General features: G+C 45.2%; 1 protein-coding gene across 1 annotated transcript in view; it reads left to right on the forward strand.

Annotated features, from left to right (window-relative positions):
* Positions 1-21,197, forward strand: part of LOC311127133 (ephrin-A5-like) — a gene marked incomplete at both ends in the record, with an annotated part of 48,787 nt that extends 27,590 nt beyond the window's left edge. Inside the window, 4 exons of the mRNA XM_084158897.1 lie at positions 15,255-15,547; positions 20,480-20,545; positions 20,680-20,760; positions 21,073-21,197. Coding sequence (XP_084015023.1) covers positions 15,255-15,547; positions 20,480-20,545; positions 20,680-20,760; positions 21,073-21,197 — 565 coding nt within the window. The remainder of the gene's footprint in view (positions 1-15,254; positions 15,548-20,479; positions 20,546-20,679; positions 20,761-21,072) is intronic.
* Positions 21,198-21,793: the final 596 nt, after the last annotated feature.

Consider the following 21,793-nt stretch of genomic DNA (forward strand, 5'->3'; position numbering starts at 1 on the left):
CTACCTGAGATGTGGTGCCAGCCTAAAGGTGTCTCTGTTTTTATCTCTGGTGTCAGATCATGCAGGAGAAAGAGAGAAAGAGGAAGATGATAGTGGTGAAAACAGAACAGACAGCTGCATGTTTACTCCAAACAAGGCTCTCATTTACTGGGGAATCCCCTTAAAGAGGAATCTGGGATGAAACAACACTCAACATCTAAATTACATACACAACTAGGACACAAATATTCATCAGCATAGCTCAGGGATAGATACAGTGAGGGAAAAAAGTATTTGATCCCCTGCTGATTTTGTAAGTTTGCCCACTGACAAAGACATGATCAGTCTATAATTTTAATGGTAGGTTTATTTGAACAGTGAGAGACAGAATAACAACAAAAAAATCCAGAAAAACGCATGTCAAAAGTATTATAAATTGATTTGCATTTTAATGAGGGGAAATAAGTATTTGACCCCTCTGCAAAACATGACTTAGTACTTGGTGGAAAAATCCTTGTTGGCAATCACAGAGGTCAGACGTTTCTTGTAGTTGGCCACCAGGTTTGCACACATCTAAGGAGGGATTTTGTTCCACTCCTCTTTGCAGATCTTCTCCAAGTCATTAAGGTTTCGAGGCTGACGTTTGGCAACTCGAACCTTCAGCTCCCTCCACAGATTTTCTATGGGATTAAGGTCTGGAGACTGGCTAGCCCACTGCAGGACCTTAATGTGCTACTTCTTGAGCCACTCCTTTGTTGCCTTGGTCGTGTGTTTTGGGTCATTGTCATGCTGGAATACCCATCCACAACCCATTTTCAATGCCCTGGCTGAGGCAAGGAGGTTCTCACCCAAGATTTGACGGTACATGGCCCCGTCCATCGTCCCTTTGATGCAGTGAAGTTGTCCTGTCCCCTTAGCAGAGAAACACCCCCAAAGCATAATGTTTCCACCTCCATGTTTGACGGTGGGGATGGTGTTCTTGGGGTCATAGGCAGCATTCTTCCTCCTCCAAACACGGCGAGTTGAGTTGATGCCAAAGAGCTCGATTTTGGTCTCATCTGACCACAACACTTTCACCCAGTTCTTCTCTGAATCATTCAGATGTTCATTGGCAAACTTCAGATGGCCCTGTATATGTGCTTTCTTGAGCAGGGGGATCAAAATCAGAAATCAGCAGGGGATCAAATACTTTTTTCCCTCACTGTATACTGTACATGATTACATCGGATCTCTCTCTTTTTCCATCTCTTTGACTTTGCAATCACAATCTGCAATATTTCAAACTTTGAACCTTGCCAAGTTTTTAGGATGATTAGCTGTTTTTGGTAAGATCTCTGCATTTTGTAACGTCAGTCAACTTTTCTCCCCCAACCTCTTCGCTGTCCTATCTGTCTCTCTCTTTCTCCACTCCCTCGCTCTCACCATCTTTTCCAGAGTGATATTGGGCAGAGTGTACACAGCTGTTTTGTAACCCTTCACCAGGGTCTCTCTTTGCACCTGGAATCCCTAAACCCCTCTCCATTCCGCCTCTATTTGTACCCAGCTCTGCTGAGAAAACAAGCCTATCTGAAACCCCCCCCCCACACACACACACACACACAGACAGGATTCAATAAGGACTGCCTCGATCAATGAGACACAGAATGGCTTCAGAGAGTGACAGAGAGACAAAGAGAAAAAAGAAGGAAGGAGTAAAAAAGAACTGAGAGGAATGTAAATGTAAGAAAAACAGGCTGAGTGAGACAGGGGAAAGGATGTAGGTAGAAGACAGAGGGAAGACAGAGGGAAGACAGAGGGAAGACAGAGGGAAGACAGAGGGAAGACAGAGGGAAGACAGAGGGAAGACAGAGAAGAGACAGAGAAGAGACAGAGAAGAGACAGAGAAGAGACAGAGAAGAGACAGAGAAGAGACAGAGAAGACACAGAGAAGACACAGAGAAGAGACAGAGAAGAGACACAGAGACAGGTGTTCATGTGTTTTAAAAGGTGAGAACGGGGTGAGGAGGGATAAGGTCAAATCCCCACTACTGTAGTTTTGCACTCTCTCCACGTCCTGCCTGCCTCAGTGGAAAGCCCTGTTCCACATCTGTTGAGAGTTGAAAAGGGCACTGTTATTCTTCCAACTAAGCCCCAAACCAAACACGACGTCTCAGTTTCAGCGACTGCATCCGTCTCTGTCCCCCCGTCAAGCCGTCTGTCTTCACTCTGACAGCTCCAGCCCTGGACAGGAAGACGCACGTACCTAGGAAGATGCACCAGAGGTCTGTATGATGTATACACACTGGGCCCGAATCAGGATTCATTTGGTGTAGGATTCACAGAACTGTGTGTATCTAAGGAGTCAGCCTGTCTTAGCCTTAGCCTGCAGGGTGGGTGTGTGTGCGTCCCATCAGTGTGTGTTTATGTGTGTGTACTGTGTGTATGTGTGTGTACTGTGTACTGGGAGTGGCCGAGGCAGCCATAGGGTCCCCTCCTGTGTGTCCTCAAGGCCAGAGTTGTCCGCTGACGCCCCCCGCATGCTAACAGGCCTGTGAGAGGCTCTTCAGACAACTCCAACACACTGGGCCAGAACCGCCCGGTGACAAGTGTGGAGGGACAAGAGCCAGCAGGCACAGAGGAATGCAGCGCACACTGTGTGCCAGACCCTACTTTGTGTGTGTGTGTGTGTGTGTGTATGTTTGTCTCTTTCTGTGTGTGGTTTTTGAATGGAATTGTACTGACTGGCTTGTTTGGTTTGCAATACTGCTTGTTTGCCTTTAGCAGACTTGTTTCCCTAACCAACCAACTCTCTGTTTCTATGTACAATGTCCCTCTCCATTTCCTCTGCATTACAAATTCTCTATTCCTCATTGTAGTGCGTGCGTGCCTGCATTCGTGAGTGCGTGCCTGCCTGCCTGCCTGCGTACATGCGTGCGTGAGTGTGTGTGTGTTATCCCTTCTGACCTGGGTCGGATCACTTAGGGGATTATGGGTATTAGAGTCTTTACCTACGGTGAGAAAAGGCAACATCATCAGTCTATCTGTGACAGGCCTGATGCAGTCCCAGGGTACGTTCTGCTGGCGTTGTAAAGGTATAACAAGCCCAAACCTGTCTCTCACCCCTCTACTAACCCCTTTACACACAAATGGACATGCACACACAGATCATACACATCCATTCAAATAATTCACACAACACAACACAGCCATCATCCAACCCCTTACACATACAAAATATTACTCTTCAACACTCACTCACAGATCATGTCCAACCCCATTATACACCACACATTATACCACCTCCTCCTACCTGCCCCCATTGAGTTTTCTCCCAGTAACACACCTTGGTCAGTAATCCCTCCTGTGTGTAGACCAGCTGAGTGTATTCTACCTGATGGATCATCACCCACTGCTGTCTGAGAGAGAGGAGCATTGTGAAGGCGGGGATAGGGATAGGGATAGGCTGGATTAGGGTTACTAACAGGGATAGGCTGGATTAGGGTTATTAACAGGGATAAACTGGGTTAGGGTTATTAACAGGGATAGGCTGGATTAGAGTTACTAACAGGGATAGGCTGGGTTAGGGTTACTAACAGGGATAGGCTGGGTGAGGGTTATTAACAGGGATAGGCTGGGTGAGGGTTATTAACAGGGATAGGCTGGATTAGGGTTATTAACAGGGATAGGCTGGGTTAGGGTTATTAACAGGGATAGGCTGGGTTAGGGTTATTAACAGGGATAGGCTGGATTAGGGTTATTAACAGGGATAGGCTGGATTAGGGTTATTAACAGGGATAGGCTGGGTTAGGGTTATTAACAGGGATAGGCTGGGTGAGGGTTATTAACAGGGATAGGCTGGATTAGGGTTATTAACAGGGATAGGCTGGATTAGGGTTATTAACAGGGATAGGCTGGGTTAGGGTTATTAACAGGGATAGGCTGGGTTAGGGTTATTAACAGGGATAGGCTGGATTAGGGTTATTAACAGGGATAGGCTGGATTAGGGTTATTAACAGGGATAGGCTGGGTTAGGGTTATTAACAGGGATAGGCTGGGTTAGGGTTATTAACAGGGATAGGCTGGGTGAGGGTTATTAACAGGGATAGGCTGGATTAGGGTTATTAACAGGGATAGGCTGGGTTAGGGTTACTAACAGGGATAGGCTGGGTTAGACCCTAATGATGACATCTTGACCTGTGGCTGTAGAGTCTCCTTCTGGGGTGTCAAATGTATAACACTGTTATAGTTTTGAGCTAGGGCCAGAGTTTTTCATGGTCAGGTCACATGATCAAGAAAACCTTTATAGGCCTTTAAATTAGATATTGTAGTCTATTTTCTCTGTTAAAATCATAATTATATATGATGACTACTCATCTCATATGTATATACTGCATTCTATTCTATAATATTCTTCTGTATCTTAGTCCATGCCGCTCTGTCATTGCTGTCATTGCTTGTCCATATATGTATATATTCTTGAATCCCATTCCTTACTTTTTTGTGTGTATTGGGTATATGTTGTGTAATTGTTAGATATTACTGCACTGTCGGAGCTAGAAGCATAAGCATTTCGCTACACCTGCTATAACATCTGCTAAACACGTGTATGTGACAAATAACATTTGACTTGATTTGATTTTATACACCCATTGACTCTAAACCTATGCAATATGTCCACCTGGCCCCTTTGCATCAGTATAACATGGATGCAGTACATATGCTAGCAGGCCTGGTGAAAAGCCTCCATGTATTTGTAATTGGGTGTTGTTATAAGGATAAACACTATCTACAATGTTTTGAGCACGTCAAGTGTTCACTGTGTGTTCCTGTGTGTGCGATGAGTGCCGTGTGTGTTTAACCGTGTGTGTTCAACACGTTTGTGTTGACTGACGTGGGTTCACAGTGATTTTAAACCTTGCCCCCACCACCTCTCACACACACACACATGTGGACACACTATTTCCTTGGTGGTCATGGATGCGGTGGTCTTTGAGACCCCTGTTCTGAAGCGTTCAGCCACAGTACTTAACACATGTCACTGCCCACCTTGTGCTCCTGAAAGGAAGGACAGATGTGTACGCTAATTGAGTGACAGCTTTACACAGAAACATGCAAACCTAAAATAAGCCTCTCTGCCCTCTCTGCCCTCTCTGACTCACAGAATAATCCCAGGGACACTCAACACAAGGCCCTTTCCGCCTGGGTGAAATGTGTTTTTCAAACCACAAATCAATGATAGAGTTTCAAGGTTTGATTTATTTTCAGTCAAATTTACCTCAACCAAAACTGGATGATTCAACGTTTTTGTCCAGTGGGTTCCAGGATTTTACGTGCTAGTCTAAAGCATTACTATAGTCCACTCGCTCGCTTTGCCCCTCTCTTTCTATCTTTTAGTGTCTCTCTCTCTCTCTCTCTCTCTCTCTCTCTCTCTCTCTCTCTCTCTCTCTCTCTCTCTCTCTCTCTCTCTCTCTCTCTCTCTCTCTCTCTCTCTCTCTCTCTCTCTCCTCTCTCTCTCTCTCTCTCTCTCTCTCTCTCTTCTCTCTCTCTCTCTCTCTCTCTCTCTCTCTCTCTCTCTCTCTCTCTCTCTCTCTCTCTCTCTCTTTCTTTCTTTCTTTCTTTCTTTCTTTCTTTCTTTCTCTTTAATTTAAGGGGCTTTATTGGCATGGGAAACATGTTTACATTGCCAAAGCAAGTGAAAAACAGTGCTTTGCAAAAGTATTCATCCCCCTTGGAGTTTTTCCTATTTTGTTGCATACAACCTGCAATTTAAATGGATATTTATTTGGATTTCATGTAATGGACATACACAAAATAGTCCAAATTGGTGAAGTGAAATGAAAACAATAACGGAAAAGTGGTGCTTGCATATGTATTCACCCCCTTTGCTATGAAGCCACTCAATAAGATCTGGTGCAACCAATTACCTTCAGAAGTCACATAATTAGTTAAATAAAGTCCACCTGTGTGCAATCTAAGTGTCACATGATCTCAGTATATATACACCTGTTCTGAAAGGCCCCAGAGTCTGCAACACCACTAAGCAAGGGGCACCACCAAGCAAGCGGCACATGAAGACCAAGGAGCTCTCCAAACAGGTCAGGGACATAGTTATGGAGAAGTACAGATCAGGGTTGGGTTATAAATAAATATCCGAAACTTTGAACATCCCACAGAGCACCATTAAATCCATTATAAAAAAATTGAAAGAATATGGCACCACAACAAACCTGCCAAGAGAGGGCCGCCCACCAAAACTCACGGACCAGGCAAGGAGGGCATTCATCAGAGACAACAAAGAGACCAAAGATAACCCTGAAGGAGCTGCAAAGCTCCACAGCGGAGATTGGAGTATCTGTCCATAGGACCACTTTAAGCCGTACACTCCACAGAGTGGCCAGAAAAAAAAGCATTGCTTAAAGAAAAAATAAGCAAACACGTTTGGTGTTCGCCAAAAGCATGTGGGAGACTTCCAAAACATATGGAAGAAGGTACTCTGGTCAGATGAGACTAGAATTGAGCTTTTTGGCCATCAAGGAAAACACTATGTCTGGTGCAAACCCAACACCTCTCATCACCCCGAGAACACCATTCCCACAGTGAAGCATGGTGGTGGAAGCATCATGTTGTGGGGCTGTTTTTCATTGGCAGGGACTGGGAAACTGGTCAGAATTGAAGGAATGATGGATGGCGCTAAATACAGGGAAATTCTTGAGGGAAACCTGTTTCAGTCTTCCAGAGATTTGAGACTGGGACGGAGGTTCACCTTCCAGCAGGACAATGACCCTAAGCATACTGCTAAAGCAACACACAAGTGGTTTAAGGGGAAACATTTAAATGTCTTGGAATGGCCTAGTCAAAGCCCAGACCACAATCCAATTGAGAACCTGTGGTATGACTTAAAGATTGCTGTACACCAGCGGAACCCATCCAACTTGAAGGAGCTGGAGCAGTTTTGCCTTGAAGAATGGGCAAAAATCCCAGTGGCTAGATGTGCCAAGCTTATAGAGACATACCCCAAGAGACTTCCAGCTGTAATTTCTGCAAAAGGTGGCTCTACAAAGTATTGCCTTTGGGGGGGGGTGAATAGTTATGCACGCTCAAGTTCTGTTTTTTTGTCTTATTTCTTGTTTGTTTCACAATAAAAAATATTTTGCATCTTCAAAGTGGTAGGCATGTTGTGTAAATCAAATGATACAAACCCCCCAAAAAAATCTATTTTTATTCCAGGTTGTAAGGCAACAAAATAGGAAAAATGCCTAGGGGGGTGAATACTTTCACAAGCCACTGTAGATAATAAACTAAAGTCAAATAAACAATACAAATTAACAGTAAACATTACACTCACAACAGTTCCAAAATAATAAAGACATTTCAAGTGTCATATTATGTCTACTGCACTGTCGGAGTAATGATGTGCAAATAGTTAAAGTACAAAAGGGAAAATAAATAAACATAAATATAGGTTGTATTTACAATGGTGTTTGTTCTTCACTAGTTGTCTTTTTCTTGTGGCAACAGGTCACAAATCTTGCTGCTGTGATTGCACACTGTGGTATTTCACCCAGTAGATATGGGAGTTTATCAAAATTGGATTTGTTTTCACATATTTGTGGGTTAGTGAAATCTGAGGGAAATATGTGTCTCTAATATGGTCATACATTTGGCAGGAAGTTAGGAAGTGCAGCTCAGTTTCCAGCTCATTTTGTGGGCAGTGTGCACATAGCCTGTCTTCTCTTCCTTCCACTCTCTCTCTCCTCTCTCTATCTCTCTGACTCTCTCGTTATCTCTCACTTGTCTTTTTCCCTCTCTCTCTTGTTCAACTCTCTCTCTCTCTCTCTCTCTCTCTCTCTCTCTCTCTCTCTCTCGCTCTCTCTCTCTCCTCCCTCTCTCTGTCTCTCTGACTCTCTCTTTATCGCTCACTCGTCTTTCTCTCTCTCTCTCTCTTGTTCAACTCTCTCCCTCTCTCTCTCTCTCTCTCTCCCTCTCTCGCTCTCACACTTTACCGCCCTCTCTCTCTCTGAGGCAAGGACACTGAGTGACTGTGTGGAAGTGAGAGGAGAGGTGGCGTTAGCAGTTTGCTCATCAGGGTAGTATCTCCACTCCAATAACAATTACATCAAGTGGTGTGGTAAATGAGGTGGCCCGTGGTTCAATGACTGGGGCTAATCACTACAGTCTGCTCACTAAAACACAGTGATAATGATAGGCAGTAGGCAGAGGAGGAGTCAGCTGCTGCTGGCAATGCTTGATTTAACACACAGTCCTCCTTCTGCACTGTTATCCGCAGATAGACAAGTGTGCACACACACAGACACAGAAATACACGCACGCACGCACACTCACACATACACATAGCCTACACACATCTTCACACAGCTTTTTTTGTGGATGGGAATAGATGGAACCATGCCCAGATGAAATGAAGGCTCTTTAACCTGTACTCAACTCTGCCGTCCATGACAATACTGAGATGAGATCCAAACTGCTGGGCCAGGTTTAAAAACACACTTACACTGATCCAACATTGAGTGGATGGATGGTCAGAGGGAGACAGAGCATCTGTTTTACAGTATGTCTCTATTCCTCTGGCATCGTACCTCAGAGAGAGAAGTGTCTGACTCTGTTCTTTGGGATGGAAACTGGCCTGTCATGAGGTGATCTATCAAAAGAAGCTATCCTGCTCTGTTATTACCTCCTCTATCATCAGAAAGACACTGTAAATCCCTGGACAAATTTATATGAGTAGCCAGTGACATGTGGTTTGTATTGGCCCTTAGACAGCTTGCCCAGGATCAGATTTGTTGCTATTCTTTTAATGGTCAGTGTTAGGATTGGGTTTGGGAGAGCTGATCTGGAATAATAATAATATGCCATTTAGCAGACGCTTTTATCCAAAGCGACTTACAGTCATGCGTGCATAATTATTTTTGTGTATGGGTGGTCCCAGGGATCGAACCCACTACCTTGGCGTTACAAGCGCCGTGCTCTACCAGCTGAGCTACAGAGGACCACGGATAGACAAGTGGAATCAGTTTTGAAGGTCACAGAGTATGAGGAGGAGTCAGTGTTGGCTTCAGCCAGGCCTGAGCAGGTGCTGTAGGGCTGTGTGACCAGCTGGTATTGGTAATGTCTGGGCTGGGCCATCCATGATATCGGGGTGGGCTGCTTTGGTCCACTGGGTCTTGGCCTCTGGTTCTGGACCAGGCTTTTGTTACTGCTGTCCTTTGGTCTTGAGCTCAGAACAATATGAGCTGCATCGCTAAACTCTCTGTGTGAGCGTTTGGCTATGAAACTCTTTAATGGGCCCACTGTGTAAATATTAGCCGTGGGTTGGCATTTTAAATCAATTTTAAATGTGAAGATAAAACTTGCCCTTTGAAAAGTCACAATGGCTGAGTTTGAGATAATGTCCTCTTGGAGTGGTGTGTGTGGATTTGGAATGTGTCCTATTAAGGTAGCAAGCATGTCTTTGATCACACTTGAAATGCTGCAGAAGGTGTGAATGTGAAATACTGCCTCTTAAGGTGGTATGTGTTCATTTGAGTTTGGTCCTCTTAAGGTGGTTTGTGTGGATGTGGATGTATCCGTGAGGCTCTGGTTGTGGACTGATGGAGGAGGCTTTGACAGACACTTAGTGCCGAGGAGAGGGGGTGGGGTGAGGGGGTGAGGAGAGGCGGGATAGGGGGCCTAGAGGGGTGAGATTGAGGGGGCCAGGTGTTGTGGCTTGGCGCTGGCATGCCTGGCACTCAGAGGGCGCTCTATGTTTAGCCCTTACATGATTTTACATGTGCTGTTTTTCCTGGGCCTGCTGCTGTTTGTTGATGGGACAGAATGGTTCCCCCTCTCGCACTCTCACTGGCATCTACCGGCCCCTCTGGTTCCACTGTACCCATGCTACATCTGACACAAGCACTTCCTTCTTTCTCTCCTTCTTTAATTCCTTCCATCCAACCTTCTTTCCCACTTTTCTCCTTCTTCCCCCTCTTCTCATCCCTTCATTTCCCAACCTTGAATACAACAAATATCCAACAGAGTCACTTAGCCTGCTTTTTTTCCATCTCCCCACAGAACACTATCACTCACCTTAGTCAATTTCACCCAACTATGATTTGTGTGAGACCTCCCTACTGGATGATAATAATAATAATATGCCATTTAGCAGACGCTTTTATCCAAAGCGACTTACAGTCATGTGTGCATACATTTTTTACTTATGGGTGGTCCTGGGGATCGAACCCACTACCCTGGCGTTACAAGCGTCATGCTCTACCAATTGAGCTACAGAGGACCACAATGACTGGTGGTTTGTGTGAGCGCTGTGGAGCCTTGTCATGGGTGGGTGATTGAGACCAGACATTGTGGTTTTCTCTCTCACCACTGCCCCCTCCACCCTATACTGGGTTCAGGGTTGGTTTGGCCCAGGGCAGTGCGGGTTGGAGTTCCCTGGGGTGCAGTAAAGTGATAGGGAGGTGCAGGGGTTCAAATCGCCCCCGGAGAGAGGGGTCAGATGTCAAAGCCTGTGAGCGGGGTCAGGGTCACCATAGTCAAACATGGGATGAGGTAGGCCCTTCCTGTACAGATCACTGCTGTTTATACATTTACCGCATGCGTGGGTGCGTGCAAGTTTGTGTTTAATGAGAGGGCTAGGCAGCTCTGTTTGCTCTAAGCTGAAGCCTCATCTATCCACCATATTAAACTTCACCTTCCTTCCCTCAGCAGCCCCGCCACCTACTCAGCAGCTCCTAAGATGGACGACCCCGGGGTCATACCAGTCACCTCACTCAGACACTGGCCAAATACTGAGGCCCTGGCTGAATAATGGTCTGTCAGTGACCTCCAACCCCTGGCCTGGCTCTTATGTCAGATCAATATTCTCCAGTCCTATGGGAGTGGATTGTCTGATAATGATAGGTAGCATCCAGCCATCTAGACAGGCATCTATTAGTGCTCCCAGCTCATGCTCCATCAATGTCTTTATCTTAATAATAATAATAATAGATTAGATCTAGGTGTCTGTGTTTCTATGATCTAGGCTAGGGCTATATGCTACACTTGCTAGTTTTGTCCAAGGTGTGCCATTTTTTGTGGGGTTATTTTAACAAGGCTTGTGGCCTCTTGAGTTATGTGGCTTCTGAGATAGACAGAGAGCACCCTGAGATCTCTCTGTGTGTGTAACCTGGGGTTTGAGCACCCCACGCATGTAAGAAGAGGTAGAACATAGCATTGTCGTAAGTCAGTGTGATGGCAACCTGTGTTAGGGTCGGCCTTGAGACCAGAGGGTAATGGTATTGGCTGTCAGCCCCTGGGGTTAGGCACTGAGTGAGTGACCGAGCCCTGCTGTGTGTGTGCGTGCGTGTGTGTTGAATGACACTCACCCCATGCTGCCTCTTTCACCCTTTGACCACCAGAATAGGATCATCATTCATTAACCTGTCCTGTACTGTGAGTTAACTTCTTATGTCATTCATGGAAAACAGCTGAGAATCACTGTTAACTTCTCTTTCTCTCTTTGTCTCTCTCATTAGCACTCTGGTTCTCACTCTGGTTCTCACTCTGGTTCTCACTCTGGTTCTCACTCTGGTTCTCACTCTGGTTCTCACACTGGTTCTCACTCTGGTTCTCACTCTGGTTCTCACTCTCCTACTCTATATTCTCTATCTCTTGCTTTCACTGACTGTAAAACACATTGTAATGTTCTTGCCATGTAGGACCTACCTCACACAAACAGCCATGTGTTTTCAATCTAAAATTCAATAACTCTTGTCCCTGTCTGAGCAGCTCTGACAAAACCTTTTGTTCCCAGGGCAATGTACCACAACAAAAGAGTAAAGTGTCTATTTTCTAGTTTCTCTTTTCTCATCTCTTTTTGCTGTCAACGCCCAGTCTGACTCTGAACCCTGGCAGAGAGCTCGGTGCGTGTGTGTCTGCACAGATGTGTGTGATCAGTGGAGGTAATGATGTCTGAACCATGGCTGGTGCTGGTGGTGTTGGTGGCACAGTGCTATGAATGATGGGCCAGGTGGATGGAGGTCCTCCTGCCCTGAGGGAGAGGGGGAAACACCAGGTAGAGGGAAAAATGTGGTCTCTAACTCAATTGGTAGAGCATGGCGCTTGTAACGCCAGGGTAGTGGGTTCGATCCCCGGGACCACCCATACGTAAAAATGTATGCACACATGACTGTAATTCGCTTTGGATAAAAGCGTCTGCTAAATGGCATATTATATTATTCTATTATTTATAAATAGACTCCATATGGTGACATCAGTGCCCAGGGCCAAATGACCAGAGATGTATTAGCCTCTGCCCCGTCGGGCCACAGTGGTGTTACCTATCTAAAGAGCTCCCCCTAGAGGTCAGGGACATGAACTACGGAATGTGTGTGTGTGTGTGTGTGTGTGTGTGTGTGTGTGTGTGTGTGTGTGTGTGTGTTTGTGCGCGTGTGTGTAGAACACACAGCAAATGTCGGGGGAACAGATATGAAGGGAATATTCTAAAACCAAAGCACAGAGACTGTGGTTTGTCAGACACATTGCTTTTAGCAATGTAAAAAACTATGTAATTCTGTGAGAGAGCAGTTGAACCTTGTAATGTTTGCCCGCATGACCATTTAGTTTGTATTTAGTCATTTGTTATAGTTCCATTGTGTGGCTTGGTACAGGTCAGCGGTTTCATGTGGTCTGTGGAGGGAAAGTGTCTACTTTTGTCTCCTATTGTTATAAAACCATTGGAATCTGACCTCGCTCTGACCCCACTGTAATCATGTGTTATAGAAAACACCAGGAAAGCTTTCTCTCTCTCCCTCCCCCATTTCTCTCTTCTTCCCCATCCTGCTCTCAACCAGGTGCAAACCATTCATTACCTGTGTTTGGTCACCAGAGAGAAAGAGAAGGGGGGAAAGAGAGGAGGAGAGGAGTGAAAAGAAGGATTATCGTTATGAGAGTGCTTTGTTAAGAGTGCTAGTCCCTGAATCCTACATGAGCCTGTCTAAGTGGCTGTGAGTAATTCAGCCAATCAGGCGTCATTAATCCCAAAGACGGATAGAGATAGGATTTGTGTGTCTTCATTTTTAAACTCTATTGGCTCATCGCGTCACATGAATGAATTTAACAAATGAAGGTGTTGATTTCTTAATGACGTCATTCGTTTTTGAGTTGTCAGCCTCACAGCTAGTTCTTTATTTCCTTGTCTGCCACAATGATGTTCGTTGTGAGAGACTTTGAGCGAACTCACAAAATAACTCTGACAAAACCCTGATGCTGATTTCCCCATTGAGCTCTGTCTGTACATTATGGTTCAGGATTATGTCTCAGTGTGGATTGATATTAGGTACTATCAGTCACAAGGCTCTCTTAGGTGTCTCTAGGAGGGTCAGAGTAATCCTCTCTGTGGTCCCTGTTAGCTCCTCTGACATAAATCCTCTGCTCATCACTTTCAGAAAGGTGACCACCCTCGCCTCTCAATCTTATTCTCTTCTCTAATCCGTGCTAATCTTTAAGGCAGGTCCCAGGTCAGATTTGAGTGACAGGTGAGAGCAGCTAAAGGTACACACAGGTTGAAAGGTAGCATTACAAGCTTAGAGAGATGGACAGACCAAGCTGGCTATCCCACAAAGCCGCTTGCTGAGGAAGTGATACAGTACTTACTGGTGGCTCTCTGGGTTTTGGTTGCCCTCTGTCAGTTATGGTATCAGTGAAAGGCTCAGAAACTGAGGCTGATGGAGGCCATGCTGTGCTGCCTGGAGTCACAGCACTCAGCTGGAGCATGAAAAAAGTTGGCCTTTAAGAGAGAAAACAAGGTTTCAGTTTCATGTTTGACCAGGCTATAATTAGAGAGAAAAATATGAGAATTTAGCTGACGAATCACACAAAAAGACACACTCTCACACAGAATATAGGACACACATGGGATGCACACACACACATGCAAGCACACACACAGCCACACGTAGCCACACACCCACACACACTCCTCTGTGGTCCCACCAAACCCAGTAGGACAGTCACTAATCCTGCAGCACATTTGCAATCCGTATAAGGACAACCTGATACCCCCAGCAGGATCCAGCCAATACACACCACCCTTTATACTCCTCACGCCTCTTAAAGCCTGGAAATGTACGTGTCAGTGGGAACAGCTGCACTGCCGTCCAACACAGCCTCCTCTCTCACCTGACCCTGAATCAGTTCTGAGTGCACCTCTCCCCCTGGAGAGGTTGTTAGGTGGGTGTAATATCTGCTGCTGGGTCAGTGAATCTCAGTCCTGAGAAACCTCCCACAGAGCGTGAGTGAGTTGATCCGTATCGGATCATCACTGCACAGTATGCACAGACACGGTCCCCAGCCTGTTCCCCTGGCCCCAGTGTGTCAATGAACAGAGGTGGAGTATTGAAGACATCCGCATTATGTCAGTGATACCAAGCTCGGCCATTAGCGACTCTGAGATGCGCTGGCCAACCTAACCCAATCTGTCTCCATTAAACGCATCAGAAATGCAACTGTATATGGCCTATGGGAATATGTGTTTCCCATCACTCTCCAGGAATGAATACCTGGCATATCTGGCTGACGTGCTCCTTCCTCTGGAGGGCCGCTCAGTTTACCCTGAAGCTCCATGTGAATCTGGTTGGGGCTGTTTCTGGGGCCTTGAGAAACACACTCTTTCCCAGCGCTGAGAGAGATTCCACCGGGTCTCTTCCATCACCATGTCATATTGGTCTAATGAAAATCTCCCTCTTTTGAGGGGATCCTCTTAAATCTGCCAAAGGCCCGTGCTAACCAGAGGATTTGGACTTTAGCGCTGGGGGACTTTAATTTCAGCACTCTCATAAGTCATCACAGCCCAGCTCAAACATTGATATGTGGCTTATGACTGACTAGCAGTCTGTCGTAAGATACTTTTTGGCTGGTGGTAGAGGGGAGGTTTGAGCGCCCGCTCTAGAGCAGTGAGAGGATTGAAAATGACATGGTGGGATCCTGTAAACAAAACCAGATAGTAGGACGTAGATGTGTCTTCAGACACATCTGGTTGCATTTTCTCTCGTCTAGGGCTCTAAATCACATACTTTTAGTATGCATCTTATGTTACTCCCCTTCTTGAAGTCATCACTGATCTGACATGACTAGATACAGTAGATGAGAGTTACACAATGAAGCCCTTGCTTATGCCTGCCCAATAGTGTTAGATCAGTGAATGACATCCAGAAAGGTAGAATCATGGAAATGCATGTTAGTATCAATACTATTAGACCTTGTAGTCTTGAAGAATCTTACTCATAACCTCTCTGCTTTCCTTCCAGGTTCTACCGGGGTGACTATCACATTGACGTGTGTATAAACGACTACCTGGACGTCTTCTGTCCCCACTACCTGGACTATGTCCCTGAGGAACGGATGGAACGCTATGTCCTCTACATGGTCAACTACGACGGCTACAGCTCCTGTGACCACACTGCCAAGGGCTTCAAACGCTGGGAGTGTAACAGGCCCCACTCCCCCAACGGACCCCTGAAGTTCTCCGAGAAGTTCCAGCTCTTCACCCCCTTCTCTCTGGGCTTCGAGTTCCGCTCTGGCAGAGAGTACTACTACATCTGTGAGTAAATGTAATTATTGACATCTTTATGGTAATTTAGCACATGCTTATATTCAACTAAACCTTCAAGTTAACAAAAGCATTCAGTATAAAGTATGGTCCATGCGGAATTCAAACCCACAACTCTGCTGTTGCAAGCTCCATGCCCCAACAAACTGAGTTAACACTGTTGTTACTACAGTATTATGATATGTGATACAGGAATGCTTTGCTTAAAGGCAGAGAGAGAGACAGAGAGCTACCACAGTTTTCCTGCATGGTATGGACATTTATGATATCAGTGGAGAGTTAATAGAGTATGTTGTGAGCTCAGGCTACTTGGGTAGAATGCAACATACTTAGATGATTCAAGGGTATGATGTGAGACATTTTTTTTTAGTCCATCCATGGAACTGACAAAGGGGAAACAATAGCAGAGTAGAACTTGGTTTTGTAAGTCCTGGCAAAGAGGTTCAAAACCAAACATTTGCCTGAGGGGAAAACATCTCCGTTCTCGTGGTCTCCCTCTAAAGAGTCTTTGTTACAAACTCGCCAGGCACAGCTTTCTGCTGCTCGTGAGAAGGCCTCTGGAACACAAGCATCTGAAGCTATGTTTTTACAAGTGGAGTCGGAGCACCACAGGGCGGAGAGCTGAGACTAAATAAGAGAGAGCAAGGGGCGTCCTGCTAGGCTACAGTATGTCTCCTTCCCCCTACAGAGATGCCTACGCTTCAGTAGCCTCAGCCTCAGCCGCACGCCTCAGACCCAAGCTGCCTGACAAATCGCCAGTCCTTAAAGACACACGATCTACTGATTTGCTTAATCTCCTAGGATGTTATTCTACTGGATTGAATGGACAAAGGGTGGTGTGGGGCTTCTGTGTATATCTGTGAGTAGGTAATGGACTTTACCTTAGGATGTCTATCAGACTGTTTAATGTGCAAATAGGAGAGCCAAGATTTCAAAATAGCCATCAAGTATATATACAGTAGGGCTTTTAGAGTGAAACAAAGGGAGAGAGAAAGACAAAGAGAGACTGGCCACATGTCCTAAAGGCATTTCCCTCCTTGACTCAGAACTATGAATCAACAGTTAGAGATTCACTCAGAAAATAGGCAGTTTTTCACCCAGAACATTGAGAGGTGGATGAAATAACAAACAGAGGTGTACGTAATCACACCCCGGGGAACATACTGAGGTGTACACTAATCTGCTCCAACATCCTCTCAACTCTTGTCCCCCTATGTAGTTCCAGAAAAGCTGTATATCTCACAGTAAACCATGTGATATTAGTTTCAGTATCACATTGCATGTGTCTGATCTGTTAAGTATAACAAAATAGTTACATTATTAGATGATACTAGCACATATTGTAACACTACTGGACAATGGAGCTGTGAACTTGCAACAAGTAAGTCAAATGTTTGGGAGTTGACATGTGCTGGTGTCAACGACTCAGCGCCAAACACAGACAGACAACCCTTTGTCCCCCCTAGGAGAAGAGAGGAACGGGTGCGGTGGGACACGGGTGGGTTAAATCAAATGAATGACACCTGCGGTTGGTTGGCTCTGGGTCTCTCCGTTCGTCTGGCAGACAGACGCCTGCAGGAAGCCATCAGGGGGATCAGAAGGGGCGGCCTGGGGGGTCAGAGTTCAGCCTGTCCTGATGTCTGGATGTGAACCCGGGCTTCTCCCAGGCTTAGGGCTGCATGTTTTTCTAATAGAGCCAATAGGGAAGTCTGATCCTAATCTCGGGGGATAGAAATCCAATTTTCTGGGGAGACAGTTGAGAGTCTGGCTCTCCCTGTATGACTGGGGCTGACTGTCTGCTGTAAAGCCCTGGCTTGAAAAGCCTAGGTTGTGCTCCGTACACAGTCTGAAGATCTACATAGATAATGAGATGAACCCTGTTCAGACTTAAGTTACACGGCATCTGAGCCCCTAGCTTTTGTCTGGTGTTGTGTATGTCTGTGTGTGTCTGGTGGTGTGTATGTGTGTTTGGGAGCATCTGTGTGTGTATAGTGTGCGTGCATGTGTGACACGTTCATGGGATGGCTTGTGTTCATGAGAGGACGTTTTCTGGGTTTGTACTTTATGTGTATACTCTATGAGTGTCTGCATGAGGTTTACTGTCCTCCAGTCCGTCTACTCTGCTCTGCTAGTTTCCTCTACTTGGCCGCATGGCATGACTAACCACAGATCCAGTGTTGCAGCGCGTGAGGCAGGGTCGTAGAAAAGCAGTTTATTGGCTGTGTGGTGTGTGTTGTGGAGCCCAGACTCTGTCTGTCTGGGAATGGAAAGGGAGCTAGTGCAGTCTGGCCTGCGTGCCTGCCACTGTAGGGGTGTGAGGTAAGTTACACGATACTCGCTGACACAGACAGAAGAGTCATGATTGACAACCCTGGCTGTTTTTTCCCCCACCACACTGCCAATATAACTCTCATCATCAAGTTTTAAAGACAATTTTTATCTTGTTTCATAGTCACGCTAAGTGCTTTGAAATGGGAAGCCCAGCCTTCTGCCGTGGAAATACTGACAAGGCTAGTTTTTATCTGGAATTTACTGCCAGTATCATTCACTGGGAAGAAGTAGCAACGAGCATGCCCCGCCCACCTGAGGATCTGTCTTTTTCAGCCTATTTCCTGTGTTTGGGGGGTGCAAAATCCACTTGTCACTTAAATCTCGCTGGATTTATTGCTTTCATTTTACTCTTGCAACTCTTTCATACTCTTGCGTGTGCTTGTCGTTTTTTTCCATTAACGTTACGACTGCGGAAATGTTTGTAATCACCTGCCAAACACACCGGTAATGGCTGAAATGGGCTCAATGGAATACATAGTCTTTCTGTTGCATCTATGAGAACAATAAAGCTTTGTCAGGGAGTTAATGCACCATCTCGACACTGACATCACAAGAAAGATAACTTTATTTTGATGGGTGTACATGTTTTGTGGAATAAAAAAATTAATAATAATAATTGAATACAGTTGAAATGTATACAAATGAGATGCGCTGAAATGAAAGCAACTTCCGAAAATTAACACTCAGATTATAGTGATATTATGTCTGATCTCGCAAACACTGTAAAGTATGTATAGATAGGTGTAACATAGAGCCAAGCATGTTGATTTTTAATCCAAGGGTATCCTGCTATTGACACACATGAAACAGAACGTGACAACAACAATAATTAATGAGGCAGTCTAGACAGTGCAGGTTAGTGCAGACAGGGTAGACAGAGCAAGTGTTTGGTGGTTGCAGCCCTGTTCAACCTCTTTATGTTAATATATGTGTTAATATATGCAAATATCTTATTCATGCAAATGAGGCACATATCATTTTCTTTATTTTAACCCAAAATTTAAAACAAAATACCTGATACAATAAGACATTGTACATATGAGTGCATTATAAGAATAGTTTTCTATTTTATATTTTTTATAAATTGAATACCTGAATTCCCACCAAAATCCCTGAACTCATTATTTGTTTGTGCGAGTAAAATGTGTTATGTGCTTTGTCAGTATCTGATGGATTTTTTAAATTCTAAAAGTTTGGAGTATCTTGTTTTGAAAACCTTTTAACAATTTCGATGACCGTTGCTTGAAGAAGAGTATCTCAGGATAGAGGATAGGCTATATAACTCTCTTGTTCAACTCTCTCTCTCTCTCTCTCTCTCTCTCTCTCTCTCTCTCTCTCTCTCTCTCTCTCTCTCTCTCTCTCTCTCTCTCTCTCTCTCTCTCTCTCTCTCTCTCTCTCTCTCTCTCTCTCTCTCTCTCTCTCTCTCTCTCTCTCTCTCTCTCTCTCTCTCTCTCTCTCTCTCTCTCTCTCTCTCTCTCTCTCTCTCTCTCTCTCTCTCTCTCTCTCTCTCTCTCTCTCTCTCTCTCTCTCTCTCTCTCTCTCTCTCTCTCTCTCTCTCTCACTCACTCACTCACTCACTCACTCACTCACTCACTCACTCACTCACTCACTCACTCACTCACTCACTCACTCACTCACTCACTCACTCACTCACTCACTCACTCACTCACTCACTCACTCACTCACACACACACACACACACACACAGCATGATAGTGCCCTGAGGGGTGGGTGGGGGTTTATGACTAGATTAAGAGCAGCTTGAGACCCCAGGCAGGCCAGGAAATGATGGGGTCAGAACATAGAGGCCCACAGAGCACTGTCTGGGTGGGGTGGGAGAGGAAGAGGCATTCTAAAGATGAATACAAGCACGGGTCAGAGTCTGTCAAACTAGCAACAAGAACAAGATCGCAGTCACAACCTACTTTCAGTATAGAAGAGTGATAGGGACTTCAGAACTATTGCTTCTCAAGACATCAGACAATATGAAATCGCTGCAGTCTAGTTTGGTGATTACGTCCTAGGTGACATTGTCTAGTTGTTGACAGGTCAGAAGTTGGAGCGGCCTGAATTGAAGTGACTTGCCACCATTGGGATTTAGTGAAGCAGCTGTCATATTCCAGTTACCCAGAGTAGATGTCTGTCTAGCAGGGTTGTGCTACTTTACTGCTAATAGAACCCAGTGGCAGGTGTTGATGGCCTCTGCAGCCAATCAAATCTTTCATAGCAGATGGTGATGTTACTCTGAGCAATCAATTTCTGTGTTGCAGATGTTGGAGCCAATACAAGTTTGAGTAGCAGGTGCAAACAGTTCTTTGAGCCAATGGAAGTTTGAGTATCAGATGTGGATGTTACTCGGGAGCCAATCAAAATTGAGGGGGGCATGTGTTTTTGTTATTTGAATCTAATGGAAGTTTAAGTCGCATATGTTGCCCTCACTCAGTAGCCAATAAAAATATGTGTTTCAGGGTTTGTTTGGGGTGTGATAGCTCTCTGTTTGACGTATGTCTGTACAGAATAGCTCTCGGTTATTTGCTGTTAGCATTAAAGTACGTAAGCATTGTTCCTAACATATCTGAAATGTTTTCACAGCATCCACCGTTGCTGACAATGGAAGGAGAAGTTGCCTACGACTGAAGGTGTTCGTCAGACCAGCAAGTAAGTGGATTTCTGAAATAAATGTTATATTTCTCTCAAACTGTGAACAAACTTTTAATGCATTGTGTGAGAGTCCAATATCAATTTTGGGCTCGCTGTGAATGTTCACGTCCCACTCTCTCCTTTTGTTGCAGACAATTGTGTGAAAACTGTCAGTGTTCACGATCGGGTCTTTGACGTCAATGAGAGGGTGGACAATTCCCTAGAACCAAGAGGTTTGTAAGACACTATAAACTGTGTGGGGGTATGTGCCTGCCTGCATGCTTGAGAGTGTCTGTGTACCCGGGTATGACAAATTATATTTCCTGATACAGAATTCCGAAGGGGCTCATATTTTCCCATTGTTCCAACTGAATGGATAAGTCAGTCACATAGGAAGTTGATGGAATGACAAAGCCACTACATTTCGTACATTAATGTTTCAGTCGTTGCAGCTAAATTATGATGTCTCTTGATGTCTCAGTAATTCTTATCTCCTTCTCCTCTCTCCCTCCTCTCTCCCTCCATCATGTCCTCCCTCCATCTAGATGATACCAGTCACGAATCAGCCGAGCCATCCCGAGGTGACGTCAACTCAGTGGGCCGGGTTCAGACCACCGGCCTGCTGGTCACCTCCGCCCTGGTTCTCTGGGCAGCCATCTTGCCTTTATAGCGCCCAGCCTGAGGGTTTTAGACAGAGCGGAGTGGACTCACCCTGACTGGACCATACAACCCCCAAGGTGCACTTTTTAAAAGACAGTCTGAGTGCAGGGGAGAGGTGGACTTCTAAGGGGAAGTCCTTTTTTATAAACTTTGCTTTGGGGAGTTAAGATGCCAAAAGCCTTTTGACTCTCATTTTGTCATTTTACTTTCCTGTGGATGTTGATATTTGAAGGTCATAGTATCCCAGTGAATTTGCTGTCCCCACCCCCTCTCTCTCTCGCACGCACGCACACACACAGACACACACACACACACACAATCGCTCTCTCCTCTGTGGCCCCACCATACCTTTTGCAAGATGAAACAACGGAACAAGAACTACTAAAAATAACATTTTTTCCAAGCCCCCAAATGACTTTGATTGAGAATATGATGAAGTCTTACAGCGAATGACTATGATAATTTGAAGATGGCTTGTGACTGATCAGATCAGCCAATGGCAATGAAGCAAAGGAATACTGGCCAATCAAATGAGGCCAAGGCATACTGGCCAATCAAATGAGGACAAGGCATGCTGGCCAATCAATGGTGAAACAAGGATCCAGA

This window comes from Coregonus lavaretus (assembly GCF_964263955.1).
Source record: "Coregonus lavaretus genome assembly, chromosome: 4".
In the NCBI taxonomy this organism is placed as follows: Eukaryota; Metazoa; Chordata; class Actinopteri; order Salmoniformes; family Salmonidae; genus Coregonus; species Coregonus lavaretus.